This window comes from Nyctibius grandis, chromosome 19 (assembly GCF_013368605.1).
Source record: "Nyctibius grandis isolate bNycGra1 chromosome 19, bNycGra1.pri, whole genome shotgun sequence".
Taxonomy (NCBI): Eukaryota; Metazoa; Chordata; class Aves; order Nyctibiiformes; family Nyctibiidae; genus Nyctibius; species Nyctibius grandis.
In genome coordinates, this window is record NC_090676.1 from 2,938,024 (window position 1) to 2,950,150 (window position 12,127).

General features: G+C 47.8%; 1 protein-coding gene across 1 annotated transcript in view; it reads right to left on the bottom strand.

Moving 5' to 3' along the window:
- Window positions 1-12,127, bottom strand: part of COL9A3 (collagen type IX alpha 3 chain) — a 38,781-nt gene that overhangs the window by 9,165 nt on the left and 17,489 nt on the right. Inside the window, exons 12-24 of the mRNA XM_068416344.1 lie at window positions 11,828-11,881; window positions 11,293-11,346; window positions 10,712-10,765; window positions 9,905-9,958; window positions 8,697-8,750; window positions 8,213-8,266; window positions 7,857-7,910; window positions 7,178-7,231; window positions 6,374-6,418; window positions 5,382-5,435; window positions 4,790-4,843; window positions 2,027-2,080; window positions 1,206-1,277 (exon numbers count right to left, since the gene is read on the bottom strand). Of these exons, the coding sequence (XP_068272445.1) occupies window positions 1,206-1,277; window positions 2,027-2,080; window positions 4,790-4,843; window positions 5,382-5,435; window positions 6,374-6,418; window positions 7,178-7,231; window positions 7,857-7,910; window positions 8,213-8,266; window positions 8,697-8,750; window positions 9,905-9,958; window positions 10,712-10,765; window positions 11,293-11,346; window positions 11,828-11,881 (711 nt within the window). The remainder of the gene's footprint in view (window positions 1-1,205; window positions 1,278-2,026; window positions 2,081-4,789; window positions 4,844-5,381; window positions 5,436-6,373; window positions 6,419-7,177; window positions 7,232-7,856; window positions 7,911-8,212; window positions 8,267-8,696; window positions 8,751-9,904; window positions 9,959-10,711; window positions 10,766-11,292; window positions 11,347-11,827; window positions 11,882-12,127) is intronic.

Genomic DNA, 12,127 nt, shown 5'->3' on the forward strand with positions numbered 1-12,127 from the left:
TAAGGGTGGCAACTGGCAGTGCTGGCTGCTGGCACAGCCCTTGCTGTGGAGCACGGCTGGGGGCACACGTGGCTGCTGCCAACACCAGTGGGCAGGTGGAAGTTACTCCGAGTGCCCGTTGCAGACGTGGAGGTGGAAAGTCTCCAGCGTTATCCAGACCTGCTACAGCATGTTTTCCTGGGGAAAGCTGTTAACGAGCTGGAGTGTTAAGAAACAATCAACAATTACATCTTACAGTAACTACACTTCAGAGCCACAAATAAAACCTAGATCTTTTTTCTTTTTAAGTGTAACATTTTCCCTCCCTCTGCTCGGAGCAGCTCTCTGGACACCAGGCTGCTCCATGCAGGGGCCTCTTCCCCTCTGAACGTACATTTTTCACCGCAGCGAAGCCCTGGGTGCAGTCTGGGCCCTGCAGCTCCACAATAACCCTCCTGTTTCACACTTCCAGCTCCCTGTCCCTCCAAGAGGCTTTTCCAAACCTGCCTGGAGCCGGCACAGAAGGGCCATTGTGAAAACCCCGCGGTGCCGCTGCGGTTGCTTACACAGGAACTTCACCTTGAAGCTGGAGTCGAGGGAACACACAGCTACCGTTCTCCTGCAAGCCCCAAACAAATGCCATTCACTTTACACCCTCCTGGCTTCTTTTAAATGAGAATGAATTCATTTAAATAAAAAGTTGCATTTATGCTGAGGTGTGGGCCCCGGGTGTGTTGCTGTTCAGAAAGAAAATCACTGAGCAAACTGCAGTTTTTAAAAAGTCCAGAAAACGTAGTCAAGCATCTGAGTAACAAAAACGCATGAGTCAGCTTCTCCTGTGCTCGTGGGGAGCAAGGCTTTGGTGAAATCAGCATACAGAGCAGGGAAAATACCCCAAACTATCATCTATTCTGGCTAGGATGGGATCCCCAAGTCTCCTTTAAACAACCCCTGCAGTCTAAAAATAGTGGGAGCTCCTGAAGTGAAACAGAAACAAGGACAGGAACAGAAGAGACAGGACGCACGAATCCTGCTCCCTGCCGTAGGGTCCGTCTCGGGCACGCAGAACCCGCAGAAGATGGACTGGGATGCCCCACGTACCCACCTCCTGCCAAGCCTGCTTGTGTTTGCTGGGGTGCCATCAGCTACACCGTGTTTGGGGACCCTGTCACGCTCTAATTTCACATCTCCCAAACAGGAACTGGTTACCGATGTCTTCTCCTTACCCTGTCACCTGTCTCTCCACGAATTCCAGTCGGACCAGGGAGGCCAGGTTCACCACTGGCACCTTTGGGACCCTGTTAGGAAAACAAAAAAGAAAGAGCTACAGCTTACAGTTCCAGGGAACCCTGCATATATCTTGACATGCCCAAAGTTCACCAGTCTCCACAACATGTTCAAAAAGGTCATTTGTCTCAGATCTCCTCTCTCCTTTACCCCCCAGGACCTAGGGACCGCATGGTGACTGCTGGTGCCACTTGTGTTGGTCAGTGCAGCTCATCCCAACTTCTGCCCCACCACGTTTCACACCTGAGGTTGGCCATGCTGCCAAAGTGCTCCAGCTGTTGGCTGGCCCAAGCCTTTTGCTAATAAGTCACATCTGTGACTCCTGAGTGAGTGATGCTCCCAGAAGGTAACACCCTACCCTGGTTTTCAGCCAGTTTCACTGGGGAATGGAGAGTGGTTGTGAACACTGCCTTGGAGAGGGGAGGAAGAAATATCAGAGTCCCCGGTGCAGCAGATGGGAGGAGGACTTTGCTGAAGACATACACGCTGGGGGTGTCCAGATCAAGGACAAATTAAGGTGTCTTTACTACGTAGGTCAAACTCAAACCCTTCTTTTGCAAAGAAATACTAAATATAAATTATTCCAGCAGGCAGCTTATCTGGCCGTGTGCTTTTTCTACTGTATTGTGTTAATAAAGGTGTCAGGCTGGTTCTGGCAAACAGAAAGACATTTCTGCTATCACTTGTTGCCATCATGCACTTGTCTTGCCAGATGTTTGCAGAAAACAGTGACCTGCCAGAAAATGATGCACATACTGACCTGGAAACCTCTGACACCAGGGGCTCCTATCGGGCCTTGAAGACCAAGTGGGCCCTGAAAAGAGAAAGATAAGCTTTGGTAAGGAGAAAAATTCAGGGCCAGGTAAGTCACTCGTGTAATTAAATTGGCTCACTTCTCACATGCAGTCCTGGACTGCAGCACGCTTTGCCCGGTGGCATTGCTGATGATCCTGACGAGCCGCTGTAAAGTAGTGCTTGGTGTTTACTGAGCTTTATTAATATTATTGTTATTATTAGCAAAAATGCTTATTTGTATATATTAATGCTTAATGACCTACCATACTCATGAGTAGTAAAGGTCAATGAGAGCAAAAAGCTGTGGCATGATAAAGTATGGACAATATATATTAAAGAGAATCTGCTGTCCCAATATTATGTTTTTAATTGATCCAGTTCTGCAAGAAACTACTGTAAAACATGTGCTGCATGCACTTGGCCATGAAAAATGACTATTGTGTCCACTTGCTTGGACATACTTTGTACCTGCAATATAGAAAAAGGCAGCATCTTATGCTGTTAGTGCAGGTGCTTTTAAGAGCCCGTCTCACTAGGCAGAACATGAACATTTCCATCAGGACTCTATTGCTTTCTACTCAGAAAAGTCACATATGTGATAAAGATCTTGGGCAAAAAAAACGGAAGTCATTTAGGCATCTAAATCCCATTTTGTAAAGTGTTTTCTTGAAATAGAATTTGCATAGCATGCCTTAGGCAACCTTCTGTCACAAGGGCGGACTTCAGCTTTCTCTCCTTTCGCAGCCACCTCTGCTGGGTGTAGCATTAAGGGACACAAATAAACTTCAAACTGGCCACCGCAGGCGGAGGATGGGTCAGCACGGACTGTCCAACGCACCCAAGAAACCAGCTGCCTACTGGGTTGCACTCAGGTGTGCCCTTGGTTAAAATGGCATCTCTCTTTTCTCCTTAAGTATTTTTTCCCTAATTGTCAGCCCTACAAATTCTCCCTTGTATCTGAACACCCACTGTCTCCACTTCTGTTTTCTGCTTGTAATTCAGTGAAGAAATTTGAGAGTTATAAATACGGAGCTGTAGGAAAGTTACATTAAATTGCATCAAAAATGACTCTGCTGTGCTGGTGCCTTTAGAAGTGGTGGGACCTGAGAGAACCTGACAGCCCCTGAATGGGAAGAAGCCCTCGGTGTGCTGTGATAACTAAAGTCAAATTGTTTTGAGACAAACAGTCTTAATACTAGATGAATCCTGCAACTCTCAGAACAGCCCAGGTTTAACTACATTTCATGTAAATTAGGACTTTAATAACACAAATCAGAAATTAGAAACACGGGTTTCTCTGCTATTGCACCCAGGGCAGAAGTCTGCACCAATGCAATTAGCTTGACTGCATTCGATCTGGGGCTATAATAACATGATACCTTTTGTGGAACCAACTGTTTTGATGAAAAATTGCAGACATAAAAGCAAACATTATGAATTCAGTTTATTTCTAAGGCTGATTTCCCTCTCCTTGGAAGCTGAAAGAGCAGCTGCTCACAAACAATAAATCATCGTACTGTTCAATTTCTTCCAAGTGGCACATACCAGAAATCATGTTAGACTTGCTGTAGGCTTCTGGATTTCAAAATGAGATTAAGAGGGAAAAAAAAAAAAAGAAAAAAAGAAAAAAAAGCCCAACCAAACCACGGGAAGGTCAGGTCCAACCCCAACAGCAGCACTAGTTGGGGGGTGGCAAAACAAAAGGTATCCTCGCATTTTTAGTAGTGTGAACAAAACCGTGTTTTTATCATCCTGATATCATTTATTATGATCTCTGCTCTTCAGCAGGGACACAACAGGCAGCCACGTGGTTATTTTCAGGTTTGCATTGCAACTCGTGCAGCTTTTTATTTCTCAGGCTCTGAGATGATGCAGGGAATGCGATGAAAGCAAAACCAAGATGCTCCATCGAGGACCTCAGTGGTTTCCAACCCAGAAGTTGCCAGTTCACAGAGTAAAAGCAGAAACTGCTAGAGCTGCATAGGGGCTCACACCTACAAGCTCCCAGTATGATAATGCTGCCGCAGTATTGGGTGGGAGACGGAAATGTGTGAAGATTCCCCACCTGGAAACTGTTCTGATGTTGCACCCACCGTGTGGCTGTGAACTTTGGGGCATTTTCAAGCCGTTGGGAAAAGCATGTAACTATGTGCAAGAAAGGCAAGAGACTCCCAACAGGACCACCAACTTTTTAGCACGTTTCAAGCCCCCGGCGTTCACCGTGACAACGTGCAGGCTTCCCAGCTTGGCTGCTCGTACGGCTTCAGGTTTGGCAGTGAACCTCTGCTGTTCCAAGGAAAGTGATACGGGAACGGGAAGGATTTCACGTTTCACGTGCTGGTGGCAGCGTATGCTGCAATAGCTTAACAGGAGTTTGGCTTCATTAGTGACTCACATTCAGCTCAAGCTGAACTTCGTTATTACTGCCTGATCAGGGAATTGCTGACTGCCCAGCCTCTCCTGTCTGACTGCAGCAGCTCCCCAAACCTCCTGGGCAACTGCATCTTGCTTTGCCAAACGAAACGGGAGGGAATCACTTTGCGTTTGCACAGAGCTGTCAGTGAGAGCAGGATCTGACCCACCTCGGGGGGAGTAATTCCTGTTCTGCCAAATCGCCCCAGAGACAGGACCAAGAGAGAACGTGGCCTTTTATTTTAGCCAGAGAGTAACCCCAGGTACTGCACTCGATTTTGATATCGATTTGATTCACAAGCAGCGTTGTACTTACAGTTGCCCCTCTGGGTCCCGGCAGACCTCTCTCACCAGGAATACCAACATCGCCCTGGCAATAACACCAAAGTCAGCCATGTCATTTGGGAACCACGAATCCACCCTTCCTGACCCACCACAGAGCCAGAATGTATTCCTGGATCCCAGCCTATTTCAATCCCAAACTCCCTGCCCCGCTGCCCCATCTGCTAGGTCACACCGCCTGCGTGGTGGGCTTTGACCTGCAAGTGCTGTGCTGCCTGGGAGTGCGCATCACCCTGTGCTTGCATGTGCTGCAGGCAGCACGGCACCTCTCACAGAATCAATCAGGTTGGAAGAGCCCTCTGGGATCATCGAGTCCAACCATTGCCCTGACACCACCATGTCAACTAGACCATGGCACTAAGTGCCATGTCCAGTCTTTTCTTAAACACCTCCAGAGATGGTGACTCCACCACCTCCCTGGGCAGCCCCTTCCAATGGCTAACGACCCTTTCTTGCATTACTGAGAGCTTTATTTGCGCAGGGAAGCAGCACGTGGCTTCAGCTTCGCAGCTTGGTTTAAAACACACTCAGAGCTCATGATAAGTGTAAATGACGGGGATACGTACAGGGATGCCTGGCTCTCCGGAGGGACCTGCCTCTCCCATCTCTCCAGGACTGCCCTGCAGAGGAGAAAGCAAACACTCAGTTAGGGCATAACTTCAGAGAGTCATTTCTGTCCTATCTAGAGTGACAAATGGAGAAGGGAGTTAAAACCTGGATCAGGAAATAAAAACAGCTTTAAAATTTTACAGGTTTAAGACTAAGACGACAAAACTCTAAACAACGAGAACAGATGAGCTGTACGTCCTGTCCTGGGGCCAGTGAGCAGGGAGGGCTGCCAGCCCCAGGGCAGTGCCACCACATCCCATCTCGGACTGAGTGAGCCGGGGATGCTCTTTTGAAGGCGTGCTCAGGACACCCCATTTTGTTCATTTCTGCATCACCTCAATGCAAGGAGAAGCATCTTCCTGCAGTGCGATCCCATGCGTGAGGATTAACAAGAATAACGATGCAGGTGCAGAGGGGAAACTCCGAAAGAAAGGGGAGAGACAGGAAAAAAAAGATGCTTTCCAGAACAGCTTTGTGCTGGACTGCTTCAGTCTGAGATTTTCTTTTCTCTCACATGTACGGGCCAATCTAAAGCCCCATGGAAGCTCTTCTTGAGGTGAGGGGAAAAGTCTCCAAAAGGAAAGATGAGATAATCCTGCTCCTGCTTGCACATGCTCAGCCTTTCCATTCCCAAAGATGAAGCCTGCTCTTGGGACCTTGACAGAAAGGGGAATGCTTCCTTCTGAGGTTTACTAAACCACTGTCGACTCTCCTATCTATCTACTATGTCTTTGCCGAACCAGGTGCAGGAGCTGTCTCAGCAAGAGCAGGGCCATCTCCATTGTTACACCTAACGCCTGCTCCTCGCTGCCGGGGAGCCCAGCCCTGACAGGGCTGCTCGCACCATCACTTCAGGGCAAGTCCTCCCAGGGTCTCCCCAAAAGCTGAAAAGCCTTGCCATGACAAGTAGCTTCTGCACCAGAACGCATCGTTACAGAGATTCACTTACTGGTTCACCCTTTGAGCCTTTAATACCTGCTCTTCCAGGCAGTCCCTGGAAAAAAAAAAATTAAAGTAATGTCAGAAGAAGTGGAGTTATTAAATTTGTTATTCTGGTCAGATTTGACATACAAGGAGCAATTTTTGCTTGAAGCAATGGAGGATTTACATTTATGCAGCTTTCACCATGAAAATTATGGCTTCAATTCCACTCTTGTTCACTGCACTTGCAGCTCTACCTACACCAACCCCTGACAATTAGAGCAAAGAGGAGGAATATACAAATAGAGCAGCAGCAGCATTATTTTGCACAGCAGAAGCCTCTCTCCAGGGGCGTTCAAAATGTTCTGTAAGACAGGAAGAAGGGAATACTTTACCTCTATTTAAATAGTTGGCAGACAGGAGAGATGAAACATTTTGCCAGTGTACACTAGTAAGCCAGAGATAGAGCTCAGGCTGTTGTTGAATTACGGTCATTTGTATCCCAGATCTTACCTCCCTGCATAAGGGATGCACGTCACTGGGATGTGAAAGAGAAAATCCCTCTCAAATTTAAATTTTGAACAGAGCCAGAGTGGCCAAAAGCCAGGGTATTACTGTATTAGGATTTGGTGCTACTCCAGATGTTTTCCATCCTGTCTCGTACACTGTTTCCCTGTCTGTATGGTGGGAAAAGTGCGTTTCCTCTTGCTTAATTGGGCCCCTTGTGAGACACTGCATGAGATGAACCTCCCCTCTCCCCACGAAGGGTGTCTGCATGCAGGCCAAGCTGCTGCGCTGCCCCCAAGGTGACGGCTCCTGCTGCCATACTCACAGGCAGTCCGTTCGGCCCCTTCTCTCCGGGAGCACCCATGCGAGCTGCATCACCCTGCGGATATCGAGAGGTTAGGAGGGACCCTCCGGTACTGGGAAACGGTCTGACACAGGTAGGGGATACGTTCCCAAACAGGCATTTGTCATCTTCTCCCTCCCCATACGTGCAGCACCCAGAGCCTGCTGTGTCTACAGGAGGTGGGCACCCACTGGACATGGGGTGCCCGGAGCTCCCAGGTGTTGCCCTCGTCCCCTGGCAGCTCCCAGCCTTCCTCAGCAGCACACGGTCCACGTTCCTGGGGGGTCACCATTCAAAAACCAGGCAGCTAGTATCTGACAGCACTTTGTCTACAGGCAATTAAAACAAACAGATGCCTCTGTCAACAGCTCTGAAAATGCATCTCTGAAGGCCTAGAGGCAGCCAATAGGAACCACTAAGTACAGGGACACAGCTGAGTTTAGATCATATCTGCGTGGCCCATATGTGCAGCCTCTTTCTTTAGGGAATTTCCTTGGGATTAATTAATAGAAGCAACTTCACTCTTCTTCGCTAGTTACGCTAGTGGAAAACTTTTTAGAAGCAAAAGCTTTCCAGCCATGACAAGCATCAGTAGCTTTGCAACACACACGAGACAGTAACAGAAATCTTTCCTGCAGTGTTTAAGTAGGACTTTACAAACCTTCTCACCATCGAGTCCAGGAGCTCCATCCCGTCCATCCTTGCCAGGCATGCCCTGCAACCACGCACAATGCAAGTAAGGTTATGAGGAGACTTGGTGGTTTGCAAAATACATTCACAAAGAACCTTTTGGCAATAGGTCCAGCTCTAGTTGTACTGGGAGACAGGGAGATTTCTCATGAACCGCAGTACAGCTGGGGCTGGGTCCAGCCAGAACTACACTGAAGGTTACACAGACCCACAGAGCAGAAGTTTGACAGCAAAGACTGTAAGATGCAAGATTTCTCCTATTGTGCTCTATCTCATTATCTGCAAACACAACAACAGTGAGACTTGAATCATACTTAATTGACTTACAGGTTCTCCTAGGAGTCCACGAGGCCCTGGGTTTCCTTTTGGTCCAGGTCTACCCTAGAAATCAGCAATAAATCCTGCATTATCCAGGACACAACCCTTAAGAACAAACAAAGATAATACTCAAATTCTGTAGGGACATTTAATTCAGTTTGTGCTGGCTCCTGTCCTATTCATACAGGTATGGTGGTTCTTTTAGGTCACACCAGGAAACCAGCCCAACATTGGCTGCAGCATCTGGGAAAACTTGATTGTTCCAACGGATGGAGATGTAAGATCTGATCACTGTGCTCTGGACTGTAAGAAGCACTTGGGCATCTTATTGCTTAGGCATCTTTAGTAAGACTTAAACATCTCATTTTTGAGAGGAATACTTTCCTCCCTTTCAGATAAACCAACGGGGGACAAGCCATAATGAACCTGTGAAACAGACTCCTTTGAGTGTCACGTCCAAGATCTGAGCAGACGGGTGTTTTACTGCACTTACAGTATCGCCTTTGGGCCCCCTGAATCCCTGAGGTCCTTTGTTTCCTTGTTGTCCCTATGACAGAGGAGGAAAAGCCATTAAGCATCTTCATCTCACAGTGACAGAGACTGATGTTTCAGGGTGTAAATGATGGAGGCTTTTTGTGCTGTTTGCTGGCGTTACAGAGGTGTGAGCGCACACGCTCCCCTCGGAGCTCGGCTGGACCTTCTCAGTTACGCTCTGTAACTCCTGACACACAGATGAACTGCAGCAGGGACCTTGCCAACAATCCCTCAGGGCAGAGACCATCTTCTCCTTCATTTAATGAAACATTTTCTTTAACCAGAAACAGAGTAGGAGAAAAACTTTAATATTTATTGTCTAGATCCTGCTTGGTGTAATTAAATGTTTGGTGGACAGTAAGCACCTCATTTCATTTTAGTTCGGATGAATTCCTTCTATAATTGCAAAGACTAGGGAGGGGTCCCCAGAGGGTGGTACTGCCGCGGGGTCAGTGCAGGCTGTGGTGTGTTGGCTGGTACAGCCAGGGGAAGGTGCCTGCTAGAAAGCAGATGCCATATTATCCCCACTAAGGAGAGACCAGGTGACAGGCCAGTGGAAAATGCTCTTAGAGAGGCCACAATGCTGCAGGTGCAGCTCAGGTCTCATATTTGGGCACAGTAAGGAGGGCACGGGGGTCTGCCCAGAGGTGAGCGTGCAGGTTCAGTGTTCTCCTACACTTCACCCCAGAGCTCTGCAAAAGGACGAAGACTGCATCTTTAATACACAACCATTTCTGCTTGTAGCAAAAGCCCTTGCGAGCTGTGGGCACTTGGGAACAGACCAAGCTCAAAGGATGTAAGCTCAGGATAGTGCTCACTGATTCTTCCTCAAAACTCTCCTTCCCAAGAACACCACAGATGCCCCTTCTCAAACGCTTGCCCACAGCTGCTGATGCTCAGGGAAGAGCGGTGAAGAACAGAGAGGAGTGGAAATGTGGTGAGCTTGTTCTGGCATGGGGCACGACTGAGGGAAAGAGATCATGAGGTCTGGGTCAGGTGAAATAACATTGCCGTAACCGGAGGGAAAAAGGCAAAAGGAATGATCAAATGGAGATGGTCAGCACACTCCTGCTCGCTGGCAGCAAAGAGTTTAGCGCAGGAGGAATAAACGTCAGGCTCTGGTTGTGGAAGGCAGGGCCACAGAGATGCTGAGAAGCGGATACATACAGCTTTCCCCGGAGGTCCTGGGACGCCAGGCAGCCCTCTGAAACCAATGTCACCCTGCAAAGAACAACACATCATTGAAATGCTGTGGTGGGCAGAGGGTGACGTAACACTATCTCTACCTTATAACGCAATCTAAGAAAACACAAAAGCCCCAGAAAGACACCCCACATTTCTTGCTAGTTTGCAATACAGTCTTGCAAAAGATCCCCCTCTGAACAAGCAGGTTTTTATACTGGATCTCCCCACCATTATCTCTGTGACACACTGATATCATTCATGGCCTTGCTATCTTGATAACACCCTTGTTCCTAAATAAATGCATGGCTTAAATTCAAAACCATTGAGCCTCTAAGGCTGATGGTCAAGGGACCTTGGCAGAAGTCCAAAGCCACGATGAGCTAGAGATTGACCCTGTTCTCACTGAGGAGACTTTTCATGTCCTAAAAGTCTTTGTCCACCATTGATCTTGGGCTTTTTCTTATAAAGAGTCAGAGCAGAAATTGAAAAGTTCATGAAACCTTTCTCAGTTTTTTGCAAGATTCTTTAGCATTGTCAGTCTTGCAGGGACAGCACTTTGTGGTCTGAATGCTTGAATCAGGCTGGGCCTGATCCTGTCAGTCCCTTGGGTATGTAGACAACTCCTGCCTTTGGAAGGTTGCTCTGCTGGAGGGGTGCAGGAAAGAGCCTGCACTTTATGTCTTTACAAGTTCCCCAGTGGTCTTCAGTAAGGACAAATGCCACCTGGACCTCGCACAAGACAAATTGGTGGTGGAGGGGGAAAAAAAGTCAGAAGAACGTTTTTCTTACTCTGTCGCCAGCCGGACCCATTGGACCAGGGAGGCCTCTTAGTCCTCTTGGGCCCTAATTAAGAAAACAAATCAGTTAAAACACAACCACTGTTAAACATAAAATGGCAGAACAGCATGAGGTAGCAACTCATCAACACAGAAAACATTAAGAAATAGCAAGGAGCAGCAGAAAGCTCAGCCTTCTGATGCACAAGCAAGACATTTTCCCCTTCATTGATGACCTCTGAGCAAGTGACACTGTGTTGACACCCCATGCAGACATGCATGCAGAGTGCCTGCACCCTCCAGCCCACCTGCCAGGCTGTCAAGCCAGCCCAGAGCTCTGATCCACCCAAAAGGTGTCCAGGGCTCTACTGGAGTGGCTATCACTTGCATGTGTCATCCAAGGTGAGGCACCAAAAGCAGGACCTGAATTAAAGCTCAGTGAAACCAGCACGATTTGTTTTTTCACCAGCATCAACTTTCACATCTGTTATTCTGCAGAGGCAAGAGCTGCTTGTGTAACACAAAATGACTGATGGCACCATTGAGTTTCACAGTGAAAAGGTCACAGGAACTGGTCTGAAGAGTAGGTGTTACCTGCAGGCCAACGCTGCCGGGAACGCCTGGAGGACCGGGAGGGCCAGGGTTACCCTGGGAGAGAAAAAATAATTAGACAAGAGGCAAGAGAGCATGAGCCTGCCAACACAGAGCCAGGGACCTTCCCATCTGCTTTCTCCTTGAGCTCCCTCCCACCCAGGTTTCTGCTTCAGAATTTGCTCCTACATTATAGGCAATTTCTTCTACGTGCAAGAACACGTGATCAGTCAGGAAGTCACCTGAGCGATTAATGCAGGGCCTTTTTCCTGAGCTGACATCCCTGCATGTCAAACAGTAGGTGTGCACTTATCAAACTGATCTGAACATTATGATTATTGGGAAGATGAGTTTTCTTCAAGTATTAGCACATGGCCATACGTGCAGAGCAATGGAAGCCAATGCACTTCAGTCCTAGCAACTTCTCCTTGTTGTTCAGCCAATGGCCTCATTTCTCCTTGTCTTCTCAAAGAAATCATTTGTTATGGTGCTTTTAAAGGGAAAAATCCTCCCCCAGCCCCTTTAAATTGAAGTTTACCTTCTCTCCTTCTTTTCCTATTTCGCCAGGTTCTCCTTTGTGACCGGTGTGTCCCTAGAAATCAGAGCTCCAATTATTCACATTCCAGTACAGTCTTGTTTCAAAATTTAAATTCTGTGAGATAGCTCTAAGACCTAAACCCACACAACACAAACGACTTACTGGGAAAACGATCTACACGTGTGCTGCAAACGTGTGAATGGAGGTGGCCTCTGGGGTTAATTAGCCACACACCATTGCTGTGTTGGGTATCACTGTGTCAGAACTGATCTAGTTTCAGGAAATGCCCAGATTTGGTTT